Source organism: Curcuma longa, chromosome 15, assembly GCF_044706935.1.
Source record: "Curcuma longa cultivar G26 ecotype Majalengka, Jawa Barat chromosome 15, ITB_CL_G26_1.1, whole genome shotgun sequence".
Classification (NCBI taxonomy): Eukaryota; Viridiplantae; Streptophyta; class Magnoliopsida; order Zingiberales; family Zingiberaceae; genus Curcuma; species Curcuma longa.
Genome location: NC_133875.1, coordinates 5,865,357 through 5,891,019, shown reverse-complemented (window position 1 = coordinate 5,891,019; position 25,663 = coordinate 5,865,357). Strand labels below are relative to the sequence as shown.

The following is a 25,663-nucleotide window of genomic DNA, read 5'->3' as shown; positions in this document are numbered from 1 at the left end:
AATTGTCTTGGAAGGAAGAGTATTTTAGGAATTAAATAATGGATAAAATATTATTTTAATAAAAATTTAAAAAGTAATATTCTTTTTATAATATAAATAAAAAATAATTGTCTTTTTAATTTTCTACCTATATAATAATTTGGACATGTCAAAATTGGGTCCGCATGCGGTCTGTCTCGCCTCTAGGCTCTACCGTTAGCCCGCACCAAAAGCCCGCACTCGGAAGCTACTAGAAGCCGCTAGGTTCTGTAGCATGCGATAAAAGGGTCAAACAGCTTCCCAGGAGACGCTCGCTACTTCCGCTGCCCTTTCCTCTTCCTTTCGAATCTCGAGGCGATCGCAACTCCATGGATGCGACGAAGGTGAAGGAGCTGCGCTTCTTCGTGGATCAATGCAAGAAGGATCCAGCTATCCTTGCCGACCCTTCCCTTTCCTTCTTCCGTGACTACCTTGAGAGGTAAAATAGAATTCTCTTCTCTTTTCGTCATCGGTTTTGAGTGTATCTCACGTGTGCGCTTGTTGCCTGCATTTAGTTTGGGCGCGGAGCTTCCGGCTGCAGCTTACGGTCTTGGGGCGTCGTCTGATGCGGTAGCCTGCAAAACCCTATTCCTTGCCTTTTCTTCTTTAGTTTGATCGATGTACGTTTTACTGCTAGATTCACATGCGCTCCTCTTTCAATTAAAACAAGCAACTGCTTTTGTGAACACATTAGTTATTATTTTGTGCCAGTTTATGTGATAATGAGGCACAGTATATGCATGACGATGAATATAAATTTCCATTTTGATCCATAATTAGGGTTTTTCCTAGAAGTAAACATGGCAAACTAGTTGGCAACTACTCTTTTAGGAGGTGTGGTAAATTGCGTTGGCTTGTTTTCCCAGCATTTTGATATTCAATTCTTAGATAAATGCCCTTTATGCAATCGTATCTACCTTTCTTGTCACTTTAAATCATACAATGCACTGATGTTTTTATCACTGCAGTATGAGAGAGGAGATAGAAGAAAGAGGAAGAGAACCATTGAGTGAAGTTAAAAAATCTGTCATCAAAGGAGACCCCTGCTAATTACATTTGAAGCCCTTATAATGGCATGCCCATGTAAAACAACACAGTGCCAACCCATTAGTTAACATAAATCCAAAATGTGTCAACCAAGTCTATATTTGCGATATATCTTGCTATCTGGATCCTTACATAATGAAAATTCACTTCTTAGCACTTTCATAAATTCCATAAAACACTAGAACAATAAATATTAATTCGTAAGCAGCCTATTTCTAGTCAAATTTAATCTTTTACAGCTAAATTTAATAAAATATAGTTACTAATGATATTTCCTTGATTAAATATCTGGGACAACCATGATCAAAGAATAATATATTACTATGGTTTCAAAAGTGGCTGCCTTAGCTGCTTTTGCTGTTGGTGGATTTAGAAGGGGATCTAATATAAACTGCACATGGTGCATGCAACACATGCAATTGAGGGGAAGTTTTTATTTAGTTCATTTGAATTAATTTAGATGACATGACCTAAAGCCCTAATGGTGCATTTGATTTGTGGGAAATTTTTAGTTTTAGTTTCTGTTTCTTAAAATAGAAAATTTAGAATTTAGAATAATAAATATTTTTTCATTAATTTTTTGCCACGATATGCAACAACAACAACAATAACCAAGTCTTTATTGTCACAATATGCAATAAAGTATATTTTATGTACATAAAATTCTTGATCTTTCACAAAAAAATTGTGAAAAATGATGGACAATAAAAATTTGAAATGAAATAAAAAAAAGATAAAATAGTGGATTGTTTGAAGCTACTCTATTTGATAGCTCTTGAAAGAAGACACATCAATAGAGGTAAAGAGGAAGGGATGAGAAATAGAAACTTCACCCTTTAGCTTTAAATTATCAAGTGAGGCATATTAAGTATGCTTTAGTATCAAGATTAAGAGATTCCGCTTAATTATTTTGAATTTGAGTGACCTCTCTTTGGTTCTAACATGATATTAGAGCAAGTTTCTTACCTCTAATGATATCAAGATTCAAGCATGAGTTGGGTTGTTGAAAGGAGACATGCCAAAGGAGCTAAATAGGAAGGGATGAGAGGTAGAAACTTCACCCCTTATGGTTACTGTTAAGTCAGTCTTATTGCACATCCTTAAATATCAAGAGGTCTTTCATCCAAAATGCCTAAGCATCCCTTCCTGTTTATGTCGTTTGACATTTATCCTTTTGACATGCTACCTTATGCCTAACATTGCTAAGGGCTGGTGATTGACTCTAATAACGTGTTAAAGAGGTAAGTTAACCAATTAGTACTAGGTAACCTCATCTACCTATATCAACTATATTAGATAATTTTATAAATGAACCCTTGAAGTTCATGTCCTCAAAGTTGTTGCTCTTGGCAGTGAGCATAGGGAGATGGAGGAAAGGCATGAGAACCGGAGTGCTAGAGGTGAAATATGTGAAATGGGTGATGTTGCATCGTCCAAGGTATCAACATGTGTGCTGGCAAAGAGGAAGAGAAAGAGGGTGGAAAGAGAGGAGAGGGATGCAAGGCCCTGTTGGACATTTCTTGGGGTTGGATAAAGTCTACAATAGAAGTCTTCAATGGCAGCAGAAAAAAAAAGGTGGCTTCATGAGTGTTTGCCTTAGTTTAACGCTGGCTGGCAAAAGGATACTGGATGAGAAATAATTCCTTGAACGATAAGACAGTGCATGTTGCACACACTTGAGTTGGAGGTCTTGAGTGGAACCAGAGAGGAGTGACAATAAAGCAGTGGCAGTGGGGGGAGAGGGAACACAATCGGTAGTCTGCACATCACATGCTGCACGCACTTGCATCAGCATCAACATTACATCAGGCTTTTCTTCTCCATCTTCTATCATCATGGAAGGAGGAAGGAGAGGAGGGTGGAACAAGTGGCAAGTGTTGGCAGTTGTTCAATGGCAACAAAAGGTGGCTAAGGAGGAAACATATATTGGATGAGAAATAATTCCTTGAGTGATTAAATTATATTGCATATTTGTGAGATTCTCAATCTTGTATATTTTAAAATAGGCTTGGGTCACATAAACAATTGATATTTATCGTTTTTCCTTGGAATTCTTTGGTGCTATCTCTGATATCTAGAGAATGCCACTATATATTTGTTCCATCTAAAGTTTAATATCTCATCAAACTGCTAAGTGGTAGTTTATTTTTTTCTCTGTTTGTATCTGTGGTACAAGGACTTTATCCGATCTATTTTTTTTACAAGATCTCTTTCCTTTGTCACTTGAGATCCCACCTCACAATTTTCATGATTTGTATTCATTGCAGAAAGCTCAAGCTCCAGTGGTGGATGAAATAGACACAGATCTTGATGAGGATGATGTTGATGCAAAAGGTGCCCCTCCAGTAGATCATGAATCTGATGATGAAATTATCGAATCAGATGTCGAGTTGGAGGGAGAAATTGTTGAAGCTGATAATGATCCTCCTCAAAAAGTAAATGAAGTTGGATGTTTTGTGCTACTTATGCTTGCTATTGCAGTATCAATATAGACATGTGCCTTGGTTGTTTTTTGTAGATGGGAGATCCATCTCTTGAAGTCACAGATGAAAACCGTGATGCTTCTCAAGAGGCCAAGGCAAAGGCCATGGAGTCAATTTCAGAAGGTATTATGCATTTAAAATGGTGTTTCTGTTTCTTATTGCAGACTATGGCTGACAACAATTGTTTTAACTAACAAACAGGAAGACTTGACGAGGCTATTGAGCATCTTACAGAGGCAATATTGCTGAATCCAACATCAGCAATTATGTACGCTACTAGAGGTAAGTGTGAATTCCACACCACTTGTACAATACTTCTGTGGCAATATCTATCTATTATGAATCATCCAGGTCATTATTCCATCTGCAGCATCAGTCTTTATCAAGATGAAGAAACCTAATGCTGCAATTCGAGATGCAACTGCTGCTCTAGAGGTTATTTTCATTACATTTAACTGCTTGCACTACCTTTTTTTGGGCTTATTGTCAATTCATCTCCTAAATGACATAGCCTGTCATGAAGGCATTGAATTTATAATTTCATGCTTAACAAAGCATATGACTGATTATCGTTGCAGCTTCTAGTCATTCATGGTTGCTAACTTGCTATATCAACCTAATCCAAAAACAGCAAGAGCCTTGATTCTGAAAAAGGACACACAGGTTATTGCAGGATATTGTGGCATATGATCTCTATCTGATGTAAAATATGTTTTTTTTTTCTAAAATTTAGTTAAAATTAGAACGCCGGTATTTATGTGAAAAATTGGAGTTGGTGAAAATAAGATGCAAATAATGAGCATCTCCCAGTACTGAATCAAAATGAAGTTTTTTTGTAATTTTTAGGGCTACTTTTGAAAGCTATTGCAATGTTTTAAGTTTTAACAAATACATGCACAAAATTTAAATTTAGTAACAAATCTAATGGGCATAAGGCATCCTTACATTTTTCAAATGACATCTATTTGCCATTTTGTTGTGAACTTTTAGCAGGCATGCATTCTCTGTTTTGTTATCTTCATCTCCTACTTGTGGATGGCGGGAGGGACTGTTATTCCATTCATTTCCCACTATTTCTCATGTTTCTAATGTTAGCTAACATCATTATAATCGATTGACTTTCCAAAAAGTTGCACGTCTTAATTTCAGTATCATTACTCACCAATGTTATTTGTTATCGAATGTATTCTTATTCCTTTCTCTTACTGATTAGAGGTATTACAGTGTTAGTTGTCCCTTGGAGTTGTATTATTCAAATCTCTAAATTCTATAGGAAGTTTCTGCAACATATTCTAAATTTGGTACATTTAATAGATAAAGCTAGGAAATATGATGAGATACCCTTTCACATTTAGCTTGCAAAACAAGAAAGATATGTAGCTTATTGATTTATTTGGCTACTGCTAAAGAGTGCATCTTTGGATGAATTTCTCCAGTATAAAAGTTGTTACTGTTAGCTGAAAATACACCTGATAATTGATATGGCTTTGTTGTATGAAATTAACGTATCATCAGTTTCTTCTATTTTCTGTAGTTCTTCATGTCCTTCATGACACATAGGCATAAATATATAGTTCCTTTGAAAAAGTTCATGTTAAAGATGGGTAACATGTGAATGTTGTTCTCTTAATTTCCTTCATCACTCGTACTGTGTATCACTTTCCATCCTACTTAAATGCCTAATAGTTTCTTCAAGTTCAATAAACTCTGAGTATATGTGTGGTTGTACTCAAATACTAGTTCAGGCCTTTTAAATTGGCAAATGGCTGGAACATGTGGATTGGGCCACCTGATGATAACTGCATTATGTGGGCATGTAATAAGAGTTTCAATTGTGTACAAATAAAAAAAAAAGTCCTGATGCACAGTAAATTCAAACTTGATACAGGACTGCAACATCTTATCATCTCATACAAATATAAACATTACTTGGGATTGCGATGCTCAGCAGTGTTTGTCTACTTGTTGAACTAAAGGTTTACTAAACTGCTGGCTTGTTGAGGCATTTTCTGCATATATAGTTGAGCATGAACTTCTCACATGAACCGTCCAGAAATTAGGAGTCCTTGAGGATTTTTCATCAGGAATGGTTAATTATCTTGCATGCTGACTATGCACAATTAACCAAATTGGAGTAATTGAGAGTTAGTACTTTCGAATTCTACACAGTCTTAAAGAGAGTTTTATCAAAATGTTTGGGTGATTGTGATTTATTGAGTTTAACCCTTGAACTTGATGGGCATTGATAAAGCACACACTGCAATCCACCAATTCTTTATCTTCTCTTAACCCATAAGGAGGAGAAAGCACTATAAAGTATATTCTCTTTCACCTTTTTCTTTTTGGTTTTTAATGGAAATGGGTAACATTTGATAACCTCATGTTTGCCAAAGGCAAAGGCAAGTGTAAGTTACATATAAATTAAATGGCATCAAAGCTTTTCAGCTATCTTACTTTGTCTTAGTTAATTATCTGCTCTTGCTCTAGGTTAATTATGATTTTCCTTTAAGCTTCTGTTGTTCTATGCCCTGCTAGATACTATCATTGTTCATTAATTTTGTAATCATGATTAGCCATTTATTTTGTCGTGTTGCATTTGTCTTGAACTTCAAACTTGGAATATACTATAGCACCTCCCTAAATTTTTTGGTTCCCCTAAACTTGATTTTGTTATTAATTTGCTTACTGGTGTATAGTAAAATGTATCATTCTTTCTTTCTTTTCTTTATGTTTGATTTTTTTTGTCAATTGCAAAATCAAATGAAATTATGTTTTGTTTTCTTCCACTTGCTTGAACATGAATAATGCATTTGAACAATAACATTTGTTTGGTCCTCTAGATTATAGTATTGGAGCCTAGGTTTTATTTTTGTTGCTAGCTAGATCTTCAACATTGTTTTTGTAGCATTTATTTATGCAGTTAACATTTTGCAGATTAATCCTGATTCTGCAAAAGGCTATAAAACTAGAGGAATTGCTCTTGCTATGCTTGGGAAATGGGAAGAAGCTGCTAAGGATCTCCATGTTGCATCCAAGTTGGATTATGATGAGGAGATAAATTCTGTGCTGAAAAAGGTTTATTTTCTATTATCATGCCTACACCTACTTGCATGTTACAAGAATGATTTGCACTTGGATTTATAATCTACATGGTGGTCCCATACAGGTCGAACCCAATGCACACAAGATTGAAGAGCACAATAGGAAGTATGAACGACTGCGAAAGGAACGAGAAGAGAAGAAACTTGAGCGTGAGAGGCAGCGTCGACGCACTGAGGCTAAGGTACATTTTGAGTATGGGTAGCTAAAATTTCTAAATTTCATCTTATTTAAAGAAAAGCTAACTGTGAGATGCTGTTTGTATTTATTTGTATGCTATCTTTAATTTCTTCTAGGCTGCTTATGAGAAGGCAAAAAAGAAAGAAGAATCAAGTAGGACAGCAGAAGGCTCACCTAGAGGATTCCCCGGAGGTATGCCTGGGGGAATGCCAGGAGGCTTCCCTGGGTCTATGCCTGGTTCTGCGCCTGGAAATATTGATATGAGCAAGATTTTAAATGTGAGAATGAGATTTGTTTTGTTTTACTTGCATTATTACAACAAAGATATGGCTTAAGGGTATTGATGTTTGTTTTACTATGTGAAATAGGATCCTGAGCTTATGGCAGCATTTAGTGACCCTGAGGTTATGGCTGCACTTCAAGAAGGTATGTGTACATGCGTGGGTTCTGTGCCAATTTGAAACCTCTTAATTATGTGAACCATAATGTCCTGCAAGTATAAATAAAGTATTTGATATCTCATATAGTAGATTTGTAACTATCTCTTTGTTTCCAGATGTTAGGCCAAATTGGCCTGTCTGAGTATTCGTGCTCAAAAGATTTGTTTTCTTTTCAAATTATTAATTGCCTTTGGTTACTGTTAGCCGGCATAAGTAAATGCCATATAGAAGTTACATGTTCATAAGTTGATGGCAAAATATCTAAATGTTGATGGACAAAGGTTACATATTTTTTTACTTTTATTTTTATACTTCAAACATTTGTATTTGAGTGCCTGGATACAAGTGAAGCCATTGAATACTACAGGCAACATCGAGATCACACCATCATAATATAAAGGGTGAACACATTATTTTATGAAATTCACTTTCTAATATGCAACAATTTGTGAATATGCATTGAACCTTGTTGTTCAGTGCATTGCTCAAGGTTCTCTTACTCTAAAGCTGTGTTATTTGACTAGTTACTGCAATGATTCTTCTTATTCTCTTGGTAATTGTGATGTTGTGGTTGGTGCAGTGATGAGTAACCCAGCAAGCTTTGCTAAACACCAAGCAAACCCCAAAGTGGCTCCCGTCATTGCGAAGATGATGGGTAAATTTGCTGGACCTAAATAGAGGGCATCATGGAAGTTCAGATATGAGTAATAAACCTAATTGTGTCTGTAACTTTGTTTTGCCGCTGGTCAGTCTTCTTCTGAGGAATTCTAGAACATTAAATGGCTGGATTTTACTTTAATTTCTTATTGTACGTACTTGGTTCTGGCAGCTTCGGTGTCCTACAACGATTGTGTCGTCCTTTGGTTATAAGTTAGTTCTTTAATTTCCTCAAAACTAAAAGTAGAAACATTATTCAGTTTGTACCATTTGAATTAGTCTTTAACCGTGTTCTTACCTGTGAGATATAACGATGCTTGAATCCTTATTGTGAGATTTTGGTATTGGCTTAATGCTCGAATCGTTGGTTGGTATTGGCTTGGAAAAGTAACATGCATAGCGAATGGCTTCGAGTAAAGTAGGTGTTTTCATTCCAATCTTAATGGAAATACTGGATTTTCATGATCAAAATGTTTGAACAATTTGTCAGGTGAGGATGCTGGAGTATAAATTTTATAATGGCATAATGTGATCGTTTTGGCTTCTTGCAAATATTCATTTTTGGATATTATTTGTAGCTTAAGCAACATTTTCCTGCCATTTGATTGATAGCAAAAGATTTCTAAATCTTAAAGAAGTCTACTTACTGTGGTTTGTTTAAGTGCACATAGTTAGCATGCTTACCTATATATTAAATCTAGACACTGGAATGGTTAATTAACTTGCATGCTTACGATGCACGATAAACATTCACTTGAAGGTCGACTCATAATGGAACAAAAGAGTAGATTCATGGTTTGATTATTTCAAACCTATTTGCCTTCAATCATTGATTTATTTTAGGTGTTGCTAACTTCATAACATACTTGATCAAAGAAGAATAGAAGCATAAACCTTTTATATTTGTACATTCCAAGCATCCATCATTGTGTTCGGGTGGTTGGTATTCAGGTCTCTACATCCATCAGCTTCTTTCTCTTTTTATTTTTTACCAAAACAATTTAATTTGATAATTATAACATAGTGAAACTTGTCAATTAAACTTTCAATGAGGTCCAACTTTTACTTTGTAAATTTCAAATGTTTGTCCTAAACTTTTGAGACAATCTTTAACTATGGAGCATTCTTTGGTGGCCTTAATGGGTGATTAAGGGAGTCGGTAATGGTAGCACATTTGATCATGATGGGAATTGGGAACTCAACTATGGAGGACACTTACAAGAGGAGCTGCACAAAGGAAAAAAAACAAAAAAAGATCAACACAATAGCACACGAGGACATAGACATAACAAAGAGGAAGGTGACAAGATGAAGTTTTGACTAGCTTTGAATTCGAAGGCTGTCCAATCTCATGCTTGGAAGGTTTTTAAGAGATATTTAATCTGAATATATTTTTAATTGTAATTTAATATTGATAATTTTTATGAGTAAAAAGTATCCAATATACTATTTATGAGGCTTGTTTTTGGGCCTGTGACGCCAGCCCAATTTCGATAAACGGGCTCAGATTAGCCTAAAATAAACGGTCATGATTCACTCACGCGCGCTATAAATATCTGGCACCTTCGTCTTTAGGGTTTCGCTCAAGGAGTTGGCTGGAGCCGTCGCAGCGCTCGGTAACTCCATTCCCATCTCTTTTCTTCTCATTTCAGCGGAGCAAACCTAACTTGTTTTTGATCCTTTATGCTCTTGTTGTTGGTTCTTGCGATTTGGTTTCTTTTGCTTTCGAGCTGTTTGAGTTTATGCTTCACATTCTGTCTTTTCTGTTTTAGAACTTGTCGATTTAACAAATTGTGAAACCGGTTGTCCATTTTGTGGTGGGTTTAATATCAGCGACGATCATAGTTTTAGTAGCAACATAATGATCCGTTGCTGGACGACGATCGCAAGGTTTTATGTCCGTGTTTTTTTTCCTTTTGTGGAATTTTGTTTATAGTTTCTCCTACAAGTGATTTAAGCTAAGCATGATCTGTTTCCGGACGAGAAATAATTTTCATGATTCATTGTCGCTTTTGACTTTATGATTATTGTGTGTTGTAAGGATTGTAGGCGTTCTGCTAATTTTGATTTTGTCGATTGTCTACAGTTCATTGCTTGTGAAACTTTTTCATAAGATCCGATGGCTCCAAAAGGTACGTCACAGCAACTTTTATCTCATTGTACCTTCAACATTCGTTCTATTTGAATCACTATTCAAATGTCTATATAATTTTGACACTTTGAAACCTCATATTTGCTTATTAGAGTTAATTACTTGAGCCTTAGAGTTTAACTCCACTTGTACTTTAGAGTTAGACCCAACTTATACTTTAGAGTTATACTCAATTTATACTGTATCAATTTTGAGTAAGTTGCAGTTTTTCTCCCTGGCATCTAAGTTACATTTTGATATTCTACTTTTCCCGGCTTTAAAATTCTTGATTATCTGATCAATTCATGGATAATTACATTTCATCTTAGATTTAGTACTGGGCATGTCAATTTCCTTAGGTTAATGATTAAGTAACAATGTGTGGTTTTTACTAGTGAAAAACACCATAAGAAAGTATCTACTTTTAATTATTTAGTTTTTTCACAAGTAAAAGAGATGCTAGCTAGTTGATAGGACCTTGATTTTGATGAACTATGACTTTCTCTAAAACACTGATATCTTGTTTAATACACTGACATGCATGCATAGTGACAGATAACGTTATATTTTAAGTGTATCTCGTGTAACTCATTTTTGTGAAACTGTCAATAGCCAATGGATTGAGAGTGCTCATTTTTTGTATGAGATATAAATATTTAGTTATTATGGTAGCTTTCTATGATGTGTTATCTTGTATGTGCTTTGTTATTGCTTTACAATTGAGTTCGGTTGTTTTGGGTTTGTAAGAATAAAATCTTTTCAGCTGTTCTGTGCTCAAACTAAAAACATCAATCAATGAACCAGTCAAACAGAGCTATTGAAATCTGTTGATGCCAACTCAGTGATTGAGGACTTTAGTTTCCCAAGTCAACCTGGAAAATAAAGGATTTTCTTGTTCGTCTCCTGTTGCTTTCTCCTTATATATGGCCCTTATTGTTGGCTATTTATTATGTTTTCCTTATGTGCTATTAGCTCCTTCAAAGAAACCTGATGAGAAAACACAGGCTGAGAAAGCCGCCAAGGCTGTGAAATCAGGAACAACCATTAAGAAAGCCAAGAAGATCAGGACCTCGGTTACTTTTCATCGACCCAAGACACTTAAAAAGCCTAGAAACCCCAAATACCCTAGAATTAGTGCTCCACCAAGAAATAAGTTGGATCATTATCAAATTCTAAAGTATCCCCTGACCACTGAGTCTGCGATGAAGAAAATTGAAGACAACAACACACTAGTCTTCATTGTCGACCTTCGAGCTGACAAGAAGAAGATCAAAGCTGCTGTGAAGAAAATGTATGATATTCAGGCCAAGAAAGTTAATACTCTAATCAGGTTAGTACAAGAACACTATTCTGACCAGTTATCTACTATAACTGTTTTTGTTTTTTTGCACAGCCTTATTCTGAGCAAGTTTTACAAATGTTTTATCTACTATCAACAGGCCTGATGGAACCAAGAAGGCTTATGTGAGATTGACCCCAGATTATGATGCTCTGGATGTGGCAAACAAGATTGGTATAATCTAAATCTGTCGATAGGGAGTACCTTTTCGTCGTTAAGTTATTAGGTTTCCCGATTGATGGAATTTTGGAGTTCCATTCTAAGAAAATATTCGTGGACCAAGTGTTTCAAACTTGACAACGCCTTTGAGTTTGCTTATTTGATGAACTGAAAAATTAATTCCTTTTTTGATCAGACTTTCCAATGCATGTCTTGTCAATAGTATGATCATAAGTTATTTCTCATCGGCAAGTTAGAGTGAAGCCAAATTTTGGAAATGCATCAGTCAATCTGTCGAACCCAATGGTAGAAAGACCAAACAAAAACCATTTTGTTTAAATATTTGCATCAGGTAAGCAGAAACATTCCAAATCTGAGATTTGTAAACGGCAGGAAAGTACAATCCTTCTTTTAACACTGGCTGCCTGCATCCCACCCTAGGAAATGACTTGTGATTCATGTTGGTGTTCAGCTCTATTATCGATCTGGATCTCCAGCAGCCGCCCCACTGGCTGCCTGCAGATTGGGCATCTATTCGTCTGGAACTGAACCACCTTTGCACATTCATGGCACATGCACTGGAACAAAGCCATAATCAACATTTAACTACTATCTCATGAGTATGCATATATATAATTTTACCCCAACTAAAGTAGATTGCCTATCAAATAAATTCGTCATCTTTGATCTTCTTTATTTTTTCTCTGAGTGTTTTACCACTTGACCATATCTAGAGGCATTGTTTCTCGTTTCTCTTAGACGAATTCATTGATACTGGGGAATGAGGTAAAGACAGGAGAGAAACTCTAATTTGGATCATCTCACCCAAGATAAGACAATGAAAGCTAATCCTTGTGATTGTGACTGACTAACCTAAAATTTTGATGTGGTAGCATGTAATATGTAATTGTTAAACTGGTTTTGCAAGTGATCTACACTTTAAATAATCTTTAAAACCTTGATAGAGAAATGATATCTAGCGCGACTTATCCTGTGCGACACCGTTGACCCATCGCCGCTCTCGCCGTGCCGTCCAATTATCGTCGGTCGCCGCCTCGGACACAATCGATGTGTCATTTGTCGGTGCTCTGTCCGACGTCGGATTCCGATCGGATAGTGGTCGGAATCTAGCGTGCTAAATTTCGGTCAAATCACGTCAGATTCCGATCAAATTACAATCGGAGATCGATCGAGAAAGGATCGGCGTGCGACGCCGGCCCGTCCTCTACCATTCGACGATCGTGATTCGATCTGAATCTGAGTCGATCGCAGTCGACAGTAGCGCGTTCGATCAAATTCGTCGGATTCCGACCACTATCTGGCCGAAAGCCGACGCCGGACGGAGCACTGACGAGGGGCGCGTCGATCGTGTCTGAGACGGTGGCTAGCGGTAGCTGGACGACGCGGTGAGGGCGGCTGCAGCAGTGGTGGATCGCGGATGTCGCACACGGATGGCGCAGTATATATATAAAGAAGAAGAAAAGAAAACATGCGTTATTGCATACATTGACATATATATAAAGACGAGGAAAAGAAAATATGTGCTATTGCATACCATGTGTCTGCAAGGGAGGACGATGATTTGCCGCGGCTCGGAAAGACAAATCACACATTCTTTTCCTGGTTCATTCCCATCATCAGCATCGTCAACAGAGTTTCCTATGCCATAGATGTCCTGCAGCTCATATTTGGTCTGGTTCACCCACAATATCTGCTTCACCACAAGAATATGATAGTCACCATTCCCTTTCCTCTTGAAAAGAGCCTGTGTGATCTGTGATTGTGGACCTTGATAGTTTGATGGACAAGCTTCTGCTTTTATAACAAGAGGATATATACCCTCTTCTCCCACTTTCATCAACTCAGTTTCATCGAACATTGAGAAGTCGATACCTGTACCAGATGATTGCCTGAACTTCTGACCAGAACCTTCCTTGAAGGATGCTGTGACTGGTTGGAGCATGCCCTCCTTAGTTGCAGTCAGGCTACATTCAGCACCTTCTTTTGCAAAGAAGAAGATAGTGATGCTGTTTGCAGAAAGTACAAAAGCATCAGTTAGATATAGCAATCAAAATAAGCAACAAGGGATGCCCTATTCCACACATAATGCATAATCAAGAGCTCCTGTAATTATTGAAGAATTCTGAACAAATTAATCTGACAAAAACCCAGATATCTGGCTGCTACTTATTCAACAACTGAATCAAGCCAAGCTGATTTTCCAGAGTTCTAGGTGTTCTCACTTAAGTTCCATTTGTAAGGTTTTTTTAAAATCTATTTTCATAAATGAATCCATGGTCATATGTCTTCCAAGTAATTCCAAGGAGCATGTTTGGGTGAAAGGTATATGATTAAAAGATCATTAAAATTTGCAAACAATTAAAAAGAAAACACACGTTCGATTAACATTGTTAGAGCTTCAACAATCCATCCATATATTCATAAGAGAATACTTCTATGAACATGCAAAATAGAAGTTGAAAGAGTTATAAGTGATGTGTTATTGATATTTCATCATCTGTAACAGGCCTTCAAAAGTGTTAGTGCAATGACTGTCGCTTGAGGCCTGCCGGTCTTAAGTGATCCAAAATGTTTCAAACTAAAGCAACCACCTCCTCACAACACTATCCCTACATATTCATCCCTTATAGAGATCTGCAAACTTAGATTTTGTTCTAATCAGAAATCTAAGATGGAGTTAGTCTCTCCTTGTGAATGTAGTCATCCTTTAAACAGATTTTGATGTAGTTTCCCAACATTAATAGTTGTGGAAGAGATTGCAAAATTAGATTTTCTATCAACAAAAACAAAAACACTAGAAATTCCTGAGACACCCAAAGACCTCCTTAAATGTAGTTACAGTCGGCATGGAATCCCATCTCCTTTTCTTTGCTCAAGTGTGCACACCCGCCTTGGACCTAGTAGAGACCCTTCGGATGATAATGCTTCCACGATATGAGTGTTTGCTTCCCAAAGCATCTCCTATGAGCTAGTTCTGCAGAAATACAATGCCTATGCTAATCCATGATTGGATAGACCACCATCGACCATTGGTAGCATGACAATGCAATAGGCTTCCTCTACAACATGTTGTCGCAGAGCGGGATTGGAACTCGCTTGTCAATGGTAGGTGAGAATTTGTAATACAATTCACCTTAGAAGAAACCTTAGCTTAGGCCACAAGTCAGCCAACAGATCAAATTGTGTGTGTGGCCCAGGTCACTTGCTCGTATGCACAACCTTGTTTGGGCTTTGGATTTATACCTCTTTGCACTTTAACCACTAGGTAATCATAATAATTCTCTAGATTCTTTGAGACACAATATGCATACTACACACCAAATCAAACTATGACTTTGCAATATGATGTTCTTTGACTTAATTCATGTTCACTTAAGGGACAAAGTGTATAGAAGTTTCCACATGAATATAATCCTCAATCATAGTGTAATACCCTCATAGTATACTTTAAAGGAGAATAATAAACATGAAATTTCAAGTTGTTCCAAATAACAATCTTTGGACTTGATTTTGATTAAAACATAAAAATTGAGCAAACAACTAACTTAAAACAAGCACTCTTTCAAACAGCTCTTGTTTAAATGCTTGCACTATTTCCAAACTGAAAGATTGTTGCTCATGGAAACATGTCAAAGTCAAAGTCATCTTGTTGGCTTCTCATGTAGAAACAGTTAGCATTTGAACAGCTATTGCAGGAAAATTATATATGAAAGAAGACAAGTCAGAGAAAGCTAATTGTGTTATCATGTTCTTCTCATGATTAGCATCTCGGCAAAGAAACCAAAATTAAAGATCATTCGTCTTTCCTGCGTCAACCTCTGAAGTGAAATGATTCAAAAATAAGAGTTATCAAGGTCGGCAAGGATAGGCTTCATCGTCGAGAGGGATGATCGCTTGGAACAAGTCAATGCATGATTGGAGACGCAGAAAAGGGAAAGAACAAAAGTTTGATAGGAAAGATTTAATTTTGCACATGAATAATCAGCAGCAAACATGTGAAATAACATTCATTATTATAGCAAGATTACAGAGGGAAAAAAGGATCACCTTCCTGCGACGGTGGCATCGAAGGAGAAGGAAACGAGGAATCGACCTGGACTTTCCTCATCAGGCTCAACCCTGAGGGTCTCTTTCTTGATATTAACAACGTTCCTGATTGTTACGGTATTCTGATGTTCGAAATTCGAAGACGAAACAGCCAGAGGGCCAGCAGGCGGATACCTCCCGCGACCCATCCACCCCGGTTGATGAACAGGGTAGTCTCCATGAGGTCCACCGACTACACGGTGGTACTGATCTGAAGGCACCGGCGCCGCCGGTGGTGGAGACGGGTGGTACCCGGAAGGATAGTACTGCGGGGGGTTTAGATTAGGGTATTGTGGCGGATAAGGCGTCGCAGCGGCGAACACGTGGAGATTGGAAGACGCCTCAGTCGCCTGCGGCGGGGAAGGCGCGGGGCCGTAGGGATTGGACTGGTGATGGCCGGAGTTGCTCCGACCACCGCCGTGTCTGCTGCCATCGCTCGCGGTGTTTCCCATGGGTCAAGCGAACGAGTAACAAACAGAAGGCGAGCGAATTAATTGCGAAAGTTTTCATTTTTGCCCCTATAAAATTTACCTTATCTTAAAAATATCCTTAAAAAATTTTAAATTACCTAAATACCTCTAAAGTTTCAAATTATCAAAATAACCCTTATAAATTCAATCTTAATTATTAAACCAGTCCCCGGGGCAATGGTGCAACGGTAGGACATCCGGATTGTAACTCAGGGACTCACGGTTCGATCCCTAGCTACGGCGTATTTGCAGAAATTTTCCTTCAAATGAGGAACGCAATCAAAGGATGCTGGGCATCTGGATTGGTATGCGCTTCCCAATTTACTCGATCCCTAGCTACGGCGTATTTGCAGAAATTTTCCTCCAAATGGGGAACGCAATCAAAGGATGCTGGACATCTGGATTGGCCGTCGTATGCGCTTCCCGATTTACCCTGGTGGTCGGTGGGAAACTTCCGTGGGACCGGGCCGATCACCCCAGAGATGTGGCTACTAGGATTATCATTTTTCACGGACTTGTTAAAATATATAAAAAATTTTAAAAATTTTAAATTTGGATTATAATTTAAATAGATCAAGTTAAAATTTTTAATTTTGAATTACAGTTTAAACGGATCAAGCCCGCTAGAGTTACAAAATATTGGCTTTTGATTCTGAAATATATTTAATTTATTTATTTATGTTTATTTTTTTGAAAATTCATATATTTTAAAATTTTATTCATTTAAGTTGAATATTTTTTTTATCAATAGTATTTTCTTTCTCTACTTAAATACTCAAATAATTTTAAATATTAATTTTTCATTCAAGAAATTAATTTACAAAGTAACATTCGTATAAAATCATTCATTCAATTCCTAAGACTGACAAATCGATTCAAAATCAAACCAACCGAATTGATTAAAAAAATCAAATAAATTAAAAATTTTAGAACTAATCAATCTTTTCCAATAAAAAATCAAACAAATTAAACTGATAAAATATCAATTAATTTGATAATTAATCATACTATAAATATTAATTTATAAAAGGTGCAGCTCCGGTTCAATTAAAAATTTTAAAATCTAACCTAAGTACCTGAAATAACTATTTTTTAAAAAAATTAAAATTTTAAAATAATCAAACTGAATTTTTAAATTCACTTGATCAATGTAATTTAACATAATTTTTACTCACCTCTACCCCTGGGCAACAATTTTAAAGAAGTATTTTGCTTGTTAGCAATCAAAATACATGAACAAGAAAAGAAAAGAGGCCTGAAAAAAAACAACTCAAAAATTGCCGCTGAAAGCAGCTTCTTACAAGGAAGAGGAAAATGATTCTTGTTTGGAGATTCACCAAATTTATAGCCTTTTCATATCATGAATCAACCTGTACATAATTGAAATGCCTGAAAGATATGAACAATCCATGTGGTGATGCAATCTCAACTGTGCTGATCCATCCTCGAGTTAGAATCATACTCTGGAAGCTGATTAATGGTACAGCCAAATAAATGCTATAGCCTGCAAACACTCGCAAATGATTATTGATGTAAATGTGCTTGCAAACAACCGATAATCAACGCAGTAAATAGTAAACTATATGAGTTTCTCCTACCCATTAAAAGTGGCCTCCACCATTAGGAGGCAGATAGCAGTAATTATCCAAGTTGAATTACCTTGTGAAGGGGGGGGGGAAACAAACTACTTCATGTTAATCGAACGACAGCATCAGAGTTTCTAGATACTTGCCATCCTTTAGGGTAAACAAGATCTTTTGCTTCTAGAGGGAGACGCCAATTCATGATCCTTGAGCAACCATATGGTATGCCTTCCATTTGGCTCTCATCCTCTACTATTTGCTCTATAAATGTTGTCTCCTGCAAACAATATGAATAGGTAATAATTCACATGATATTGCAAACTGTTGCTGTTTCAGCAGCCTAAAAGCATTTGAAGTAGGATCGTTTAAATGAAACAAATACTTGATAGCAAAATGTTCTTGAGAATGTAATTTACCCACGAATAAATGAATCAAATGGACAAGTGTATTTTGTACATAAGTGGTCCTGGGCTGTAATAATAAATCACAATATGAGCCTCTGTGATATCAGTAAAAAGTGCCAGACCAAACCATCTTATATTAGTAATAAGAGCAGTCCGATGGACGAAGCTTTCGTCAATGCGGAATCCGTGGAAAGAGTCAGACCATATTAGATCTATTGTACGCAATTTTATCCTGCATTACAAGAGGTGTTTCCATGACTCGAACCTGTGATCACAAGATCACTTGGCAACAACTTTACTAATGCACCAAAACTCCCCTTTGATACAATAATTGCTTGGAGATTCATAACTACATGGTATTTTATGAATAATAATTGATAAATATCTAGTGTAGCCGTTTTGAAAGGAATGGAGAGAGGTCATATGGCAAAGTCAGATAAACCAAAATCTGTATCCTCTCTATCTGGCAGTATGCAATCGACCATTCCATAGCACATGCATATGCAATGCATTTTTAAAAGAGAATAAAGCACTTTTATAGGGATAAAATGGTTAACATGTATAATAAATTGTCCTAATCAACATATCCTGTAAAATAATTCCACAAAAAAAAATGTAATCATCAAATGCAAAATAAATGATATCTAACAATCTGTATTAATCAACAATGGAGAAGATATCACATAAGTAGAAAACATATAATTGATCAATTGCAATAGAAGTAGAAGTAGATTGTATTTAAGCACAAAAAAGTAATTATGCGTTAATTTGTTCCCAAGAGGCTCTAGTGAGGTTAGCAATCTTGACAGCTATGGTGAGATGATTAAATTAGCCTTAGTCCATGAAGCAAACCTAAATTGCTAAAGCCAATGAATATAGTTTTTCCAATTTAACTTTTATATGATTCGTTATGGAGCTGGAAAGGCCTAGAGGATTAATTAGCAGGAGGCAATTGGGAAGTAATCCATAAATCTAACATTTTGAATTGAGGAAAACTCTCGAGGGTTCACCAAGCAAGGCAGAACTACTACTCTATGACGAAAGAGGGACTAGTTGTCTGTTGTCTAAAATAGGTTGTTGTCCACAGGAACAAGAGTAAGCAAGGAATTTGCTTCTCGAAGATGCATGTGAAGAAGAAAACGTAGCTCAGTCAGAGGAAGTGTGACGATATTGCCAAAGAAATATTGAGTCTGCTTGAAAGGGCAATATATGAAAATGCTTACACAAAAGTCTACACATCAAGGAGATAACACATGTAGAGAAGTTCCATAAAAGGTCATGCAAAGATACTGCTTGTGTGGAGTGTGCAGAGGAGATCATACAACTGAATATGGGAGGTAAGAATAGAGGCATCGCCTCACATGGAAGAGGCCTCTTGTGTAGGAGACACTGATGATGGATTGTGTTGAGGAGTTGCAATATGCAAAATAAAGCCATGCATGCAGGAGAGTCAGACGATGGTTTGTGCATATGAGATAGAACGAGTAGTATCAACCATGATGTCCCTAATACCATGTTGAGGTTAATGGGGGAATTTAATAGGGTTTCTTACACTAGGTATTACCCTCTAACTGTATTTCTTATATTACTGTAACTCTACAATTGACACCCTGCTATAGGTGGCATTTGCATGCAAGCATTAATTTACCAAGAGGTCCCTAACAAATAGAGTTGCCAAATATGCCTTTATCAACAAAAGAGAATGCAACCAAATTACCAACCAAACATGAACTTCATTTGCTTTTATTACTTAACACAATAAAATGAATAATACAGATGGCATTCACCTGCACCAGAATAACAAGTGGAAGAATGACCTAAATGGACAAGAGTCACAAATCTATGCTCTTGATAATACCCAAGTGTATTGCTAGTGTTCAAAGAATGCCTTCGTTAACATTTGTGTTTCTAGTTAAACTGAACTATTGTTTTAGATCCCTGCAGTTTTTTGTTCTAACAATGAACTTTGATAAGCCACAGAAACTGATAAGGGAAAGCATACCTGAAGGCCCTCTTCCACTGTATCTAGTTGTCGAATGGCATCCATATTTGGACGATTCCATCTCCTGGTGTCCCATATTATGGAGCTGTTGAATGCAAAACCAGACATATCAACATGAAATCTCCTGAATCTCTTGCTTTTCTCATTAGTATGCCATCCAATTACTTGACTTCCATTACACACTGGGCCTTCAAGTATAGCCTCGTTTTTGTTCTGAGCAAGCATTGCAACAGGCCAAACACCAAATCGCCTAAACAAACAGTCCAGAAGTGCATTCTTAATTTACAAATTTATCTATGAAAGAGAGATAAAGATACAAACTTATCATGCATATACTGATTATTATGGTTGAAGATTAAGAAAATAGACAATGGACCAGATATGTGAATCCTACCAAAATGGATCCTGAGGGCGTCCAGGTTGCAAATTTCATAATGGAGGATCAGGTCGGATTCAATTAAAATTCCAAATGATTGTTTAATTGGAAAAGAAGAGTGAAGGAAAGAAAGTAGAAGAGAAAAGAGAGTGGAAAGAAGGTAGAAAGACAAAAGAATCCACCAAGTTGTTCATTTGGGCTGAAAAAGGCAGAAGGGAGAAGCAAATAACACAAATTAGAGAACGAACAAAAACAGAAAAAACAGTCAGCAAGACCAGTTGCTGAATGAAACTGGCCATGGTGTTGTCATGGGTTTTAGGGTTGACTATGAATTCTCACTCTTGCTCCATTCAATTTTAGGGTTGAACAAAGTTGAGGCAAAATGTTGTTGATTTTCCTTCCCCTCTTTCCCTCAAAGAAAAAAAAAACTTCCTTTCCTTTCCCTCCACTGGTTTCCCTTCCCACACAGTAAAGAAGCCAATAGGGCTTAAAACAGATTATTCACTTCATAAAACAGATTATTCACTTCATAGATTATAGTGAAAACTAAAATTGACGGCCAATTTGACTTACTACATGTTTCACCTATTCCTTGATCCAGAAAGGGTTTCAATGAGATCAGATGAGATCTAGGTAAAGGTTAATTCAGAAAACTCAAAATTGGTCCAAGTAAAATGTCCTTCTCAGTATCACTCAAGAGAAGGCTTACAAGCTAAAAGGACTACAGGGTTTGATTTCAAACTACAAAAAACCATCTTCACTATCAATTTAAAGTGGGTCCACCACGTGTATGATCTTTATCCAATCTAGCAAAAATATTAACAAAAAAAAGGGTCAACTAATCAAGACATCTGATAGATCATTATGCAAAACCAACCAGCTGAAATGAAAATGAAAATTTAAAAAATAGTGCACTAAAATGTAAAAGGAAACTATGGGGCAAGAATAGTAATTGATATGCACTCTTGTTATTAAGCTGGATATATTGCAGAAGGGAAATGCATATCTGTAGAATTAATGGATTGTGGATTTATGCAAGAACGAAAAAAAAGGTAACTTCGGTTGGAAATAAATCCAAGAGGTCAGCCAAAATAGTTACAGGGTTTTTATTGTTGTTGGTTTAGCAATAACTAATAAGGTTCACATAAAGAAATATTTGAGAAAGGGTTGTCAGTAGAGGATTTAGAATTTTCAAGTCATGGGATACTGTTGCATCCTGAAAAAGGAACGGGAGGAAAAAAAAGTTGATCGTCAACAACATAACTATAGTGACTATGTTAACACACTGAGGTAAACATGATCAAACTATGATGATGTTGCTCAAGAAGATCTTGTTAAGCAAAATAACACTACATTATACGGATCCTCAAGTCATTAGTTCATACATCAGATGCAATTTCCAATTGCCATTTGGCATAAAAGTATCTAGGTGTTGAAAAACATTTTTAAAATATTTTCCAAGTGATCAACAAGGATGTGTTTCCTTTACATTTATCTAATCTATGGATTTCATCAAATCTATATTTGTAACTTCAAGACTTTGCAAAACTAATTTCATCATTTTTTTTCACATTCATCAAATCTATGGATTTACATTTAAAAGGATATTAGTTTTGTTTCCTTTTCAAAACTCTCTTATCTCAGAGTCGATGTATGACTGTTACTCACTTTTGACACATTTTCTTTCTCTTGAAGTATCCCATAATTGAAAGTTAAATATTTCTCATCAATTTTACTCATTTCATTTTTTTGTCCACAACACTTCTACTAATTTCGTTGTCACTTGCAATTTCAAATTTAGTGGTTTCTTGCAACCAATAGATTTTATTATTAAAATAGTTAAATCTATTAGAGTCAAAGTGTAAAAGGTAGATGAAAACTCAAAGAAAACATTAGTAATGTAATAAGCAATGATATAATTGGTACAAATATTACTAGTGATACAGTCATCTTGCATAGAGCTTAAAAAATAATAAGATTCCCGTAGTCAACACCAAATAGTTAAGACTTGAGAAATTAGCCACTTCCTATCTTTTCATATACTTTCTTTTTTAGTGAGCAGATGTAAATTTTTCTCAATCTATTCTTTGATTTCTTTTTTGTATTTCTTTAAGTAATATAGACTTTTACTCAATCTCTCAAATATCCAATATTTTTAGCTCTTTTATATCCAAGAGAAATATTTAAATCCTAATTTATCTCTTTTTCTTTTGCAGCTATTCACATTTTTGTCTTCATCTTCACACTTCTAAAACATACTTCAATTCAAGGATTAAAGTATCATTCTGTATCGGAATTTAAGTCTTCAATAAGAGCATCATGATTTCGGCACTGTGCAGGCATTCAACATAATTCAACAAGCTTCAAAGCATATCAAGATCAACTCAAACATGTTTTAATCTTATAATTTTTTTACTAACTTGTTGCCCTTCAAATATAAGCGTAGCAATTTGAAAATAAATTTAAAATTATGGAGCAATAAATCCCATTTATAATAAACATCTCAACTAATCATAGTTTTTGTGAATTTGTGCATCAAATGAGAGCATTAGTTCTCATAACATTCTAGTATGGTCAATCCCATAATTCTTCAAGATTTAAGTTGACATCTAGAATTATGATTGGTTTCTCCCTTTCAAGAGTGTCATCCGGACCATAGGATCTTATGATCTTATGACCCATACTGTCCTAAAAGATCCAAATCCCAATTAGGATTTGAATTGGGTTACGGTCTTATGAGTCTATGATCCATTCCTATGTATACTTAGTTTTCTGATCTAGAATCTTGTTCCCAACAACTTTAACTAGAATATATTTACATTCAATTATAAATTTTATCACTCAACATTTATTATGGCAAATATTTTTTTTTGTTTCATATCATTTGAGAAAGTTTTCAATTATATATATTTTTTACCTCCTAAGTAGAATAATCTTTTTTAATTATTGTATTATTATCCAAGTACTATTCGTATTATAAAGTTGTTACTTGAATGCTTTATAATATATATACTATAAAATTAATTTGATTTAACCTTTTATTATCCTGGAATGATGGTGCTTAAAATTCATATTAATACTGTATTAAAAGTGAATACATGTGATAAATTATAAATGCCAAATATAATTCTAAGCTATTTTTATTAAATTGTAGGTTCTTGTGATTCTACTTTTCTATCTTACAATCTGAACCTATGAACCTCCCATTCATAGTAGACTCTCGATCCTGACAATCTTGCTCTACATGTCTATAAATATACATTTGTAACCATAAAAAGTTAGAACTTGGATTGACACAACTGATATGAAACATGTCTATAAATAGACATTTGCAACCATAAGAAGTTAGAACTTGGATTGATACAACTGAAACTGAAAGAAGCATAGATATAGAATGTAGATGCATCGTGATTCCCCTCGTCTTTATTGCTGATAGTGCTCTAATTGGTGCTTCCCCTCTCCTCTCCTTCTTTAGTGTTTCATCCCTTGCCATCATTGGCATCAAAATCAAAGGATGAGTTAAGAGCAGATAATTTTCTCTCAGTAGGTTTTGGACAGTAAGACAAGCCCTGCCTTGGCCAGTACTATCAAAACTTTGTTAGCACATGGAGCATTGGCATTTATCTACAGTATCAATATCGGTCAACAGAAGGATACATTTCATCAACGCCGACCAATAGTGATCAGGACTTGATGCCATGCCTCAGTTTGAGTTAAGAAAGAGGGGGGAAAAATCCCTTGAAGATAAGATTATGTCATCAACCTCAATCTGGTATCGTATCAAAGTCTTTACCACAGTACCAATTTTGTTTATTATCTTCATCAATCATCTTTCTATTTGCGAGACTTCCTTATCATCAGTAAAAGAAAATCAAGAAGATTGACTTTTTTTTTCAAAATTATCAAATATATATTCATTGTTCTTCTACCTATTTACTTCAAACATGTAACATTTCATGTATAACAAATAAACAACGTTGACTGACGAGGCAGTAGTAAAGCACTGTAAAGAAGATACCTGATCTCCCGCAGACGCTCGAACAGTTCAAGGGAATAAATGTTGTCTTCATCTGTGAAGTGCACAATACCATCCAGGCGATGCCGCTCGATGTGCTCAAGCGCGGTGTTCCGCTGGTGGACACCCCTGTTCTTGGTGTCGGTCAAATTCTTCTTGCAGACAAGATGCCTGTACATGACGCCCGTTCCCCTGAGGCTATCTGCTGTCTCAACTGTGGCTTCATTCATTTCCACCACTATCCAAAGTAGGGGTGGCCGCACCAGCCTAAGTGTCTGACCCAACCGACTCAGGTATAACCTTTGGAACGCCTGACTGTACGTGGGAGTGACGATGAGCAGCAGCTTCCCATCGCCCGTCTGATCCTGTGGATCACTAGCGTCTTTAATAAATCGCGCACCATCGATCTTCCTGGCACGGTAGCGCAAAGCGACGTTCCCCAGATCACGACGGGGAAGGTAACTGTTACCGCTATTATCGGTGCCCGTCGTTAAGATTGCGGAGGAGGAGGAACCCAAAGAGAGGCGTCGGGGGCGAAAGCTGGAATCTTCGAGGTCAGCGAAGGGGAATAGTCCGAAAAGAAAGCCGAATAGGAAGAAAAGGAGCAAGCGAAGCAGGCACCACCTCCGCCAAGAGTTATGGTGCTGCTGTAGCTTCCCGCGGGAGGAGAAGGAAGAGGAGAGGGAGCCTTTCCGGTGCAGCAAGGCGTGGTGGCGGCAGGAACGATCGAGGTCGGTCGCCGCCAAGAGGGTTCGCCTGATGGACGCCATCTGCAACCACGAATCCGTTCGAGACGAAAAGGAATGCAGAGATCGGAAGGTCCCAAGCAACGAAGGCGGAGACGGGGCTACCTCACGAAGAACCCAGGAACGGCGGCCAGCGGGAGAGCGGATCGCCGGGACGGCGGCCACGGTCGCGGGTTTCGATTTGATTTCTCCGGGGTTTTGTAGGAGGTCGTCGTCCTCCTCCTTCCGAAATCATAATTTCCACATGCTCAATTCACCCTCCAACAACACCCGCAACAGCGATTGGGTTTAGCGTGGGGTCCACCCAAGGCGTGATGGTAAACCTTGGGTGGGGGCCTGTCCAGCCAATCCCCTCTGTCGAAATTTATACGCTAGCCGACAAACACGGATCTCTTACCTCACCCATG

At 36.8% G+C, this 25,663-nt stretch overlaps 4 protein-coding genes across 4 annotated transcripts; 2 read left to right on the top strand and 2 right to left on the bottom strand.

Annotated features, from left to right (window-relative positions):
- The first annotated feature begins 278 nt into the window (after positions 1–278).
- On the top strand, positions 279–8,193 carry LOC141846182 (FAM10 family protein At4g22670). The gene is made up of 11 exons (XM_074734180.1): positions 279–457; positions 534–588; positions 3,333–3,500; positions 3,584–3,671; positions 3,750–3,830; positions 3,919–3,983; positions 6,483–6,623; positions 6,715–6,831; positions 6,944–7,105; positions 7,196–7,253; positions 7,848–8,193. Exons 1-11 carry the CDS (start codon positions 348–350, stop codon positions 7,943–7,945), a joined length of 1,143 nt encoding a protein of 380 aa, XP_074590281.1. The 5' UTR covers positions 279–347; the 3' UTR covers positions 7,946–8,193.
- Positions 8,194–9,490: 1,297 nt separating this feature from the next.
- LOC141846215 (large ribosomal subunit protein uL23-like) lies at positions 9,491–11,748 on the top strand. Its single transcript, XM_074734213.1, has 4 exons — positions 9,491–9,540; positions 10,011–10,056; positions 11,028–11,385; positions 11,495–11,748. Exons 2-4 carry the CDS (start codon positions 10,044–10,046, stop codon positions 11,577–11,579), a joined length of 456 nt encoding a protein of 151 aa, XP_074590314.1. The 5' UTR covers positions 9,491–9,540; positions 10,011–10,043; the 3' UTR covers positions 11,580–11,748.
- Positions 11,749–11,863: 115 nt separating this feature from the next.
- LOC141846328 (putative E3 ubiquitin-protein ligase LUL2) lies at positions 11,864–16,112 on the bottom strand. The gene is made up of 3 exons (XM_074734345.1): positions 15,622–16,112; positions 13,109–13,580; positions 11,864–12,131 (listed from the first exon to the last, which is right to left on the bottom strand). The coding sequence occupies exons 1-3, from the start codon at positions 16,110–16,112 to the stop codon at positions 11,991–11,993; spliced, it is 1,104 nt and encodes a 367-aa protein (XP_074590446.1). The 3' UTR covers positions 11,864–11,990.
- Positions 16,113–17,390: 1,278 nt separating this feature from the next.
- On the bottom strand, positions 17,391–25,361 carry LOC141846372 (putative beta-1,4-xylosyltransferase IRX9H). The gene is made up of 4 exons (XM_074734395.1): positions 24,514–25,361; positions 20,120–20,369; positions 17,790–17,990; positions 17,391–17,634 (listed from the first exon to the last, which is right to left on the bottom strand). The coding sequence occupies exons 1-3, from the start codon at positions 25,278–25,280 to the stop codon at positions 17,820–17,822; spliced, it is 1,188 nt and encodes a 395-aa protein (XP_074590496.1). The 5' UTR covers positions 25,281–25,361; the 3' UTR covers positions 17,391–17,634; positions 17,790–17,819.
- Between the last annotated feature and the right edge of the window lie 302 nt (positions 25,362–25,663).

Bases quoted from the DNA above. Each gene is read 5' to 3' on its own strand.
- LOC141846182 (XM_074734180.1), top strand. From the start codon at position 348: ATGGATGCGACGAAGGTGAAGGAGCTGCGCTTCTTCGTGGATCAATGC. The intron at 3,672-3,749 runs GTATTATGCATT...ACTAACAAACAG, and splicing joins CATGGAGTCAATTTCAGAAG to GAAGACTTGACGAGGCTATT. The intron at 3,831-3,918 runs GTAAGTGTGAAT...TTCCATCTGCAG, and splicing joins AATTATGTACGCTACTAGAG to CATCAGTCTTTATCAAGATG.
- LOC141846372 (XM_074734395.1), bottom strand. From the start codon at position 25,280: ATGGCGTCCATCAGGCGAACCCTCTTGGCGGCGACCGACCTCGATCGT. The intron at 20,370-24,513 runs GTATCTTCTTTA...CTGTTTGTTTAG, and splicing joins GAGCGTCTGCGGGAGATCAG to GCGATTTGGTGTTTGGCCTG. The intron at 17,991-20,119 runs GTATGCTTTCCC...TATTGTTTGCAG, and splicing joins CAGTGGAAGAGGGCCTTCAG to GAGACAACATTTATAGAGCA.
- LOC141846328 (XM_074734345.1), bottom strand. From the start codon at position 16,112: ATGGGAAACACCGCGAGCGATGGCAGCAGACACGGCGGTGGTCGGAGC. The intron at 13,581-15,621 runs GTGATCCTTTTT...TTCTGCAAACAG, and splicing joins GATGCCACCGTCGCAGGAAG to CATCACTATCTTCTTCTTTG. The intron at 12,132-13,108 runs GTATGCAATAGC...GCTTTGTTCCAG, and splicing joins TCCTCCCTTGCAGACACATG to TGCATGTGCCATGAATGTGC.
- LOC141846215 (XM_074734213.1), top strand. The intron at 11,386-11,494 runs GTTAGTACAAGA...TACTATCAACAG, and splicing joins AAAGTTAATACTCTAATCAG to GCCTGATGGAACCAAGAAGG.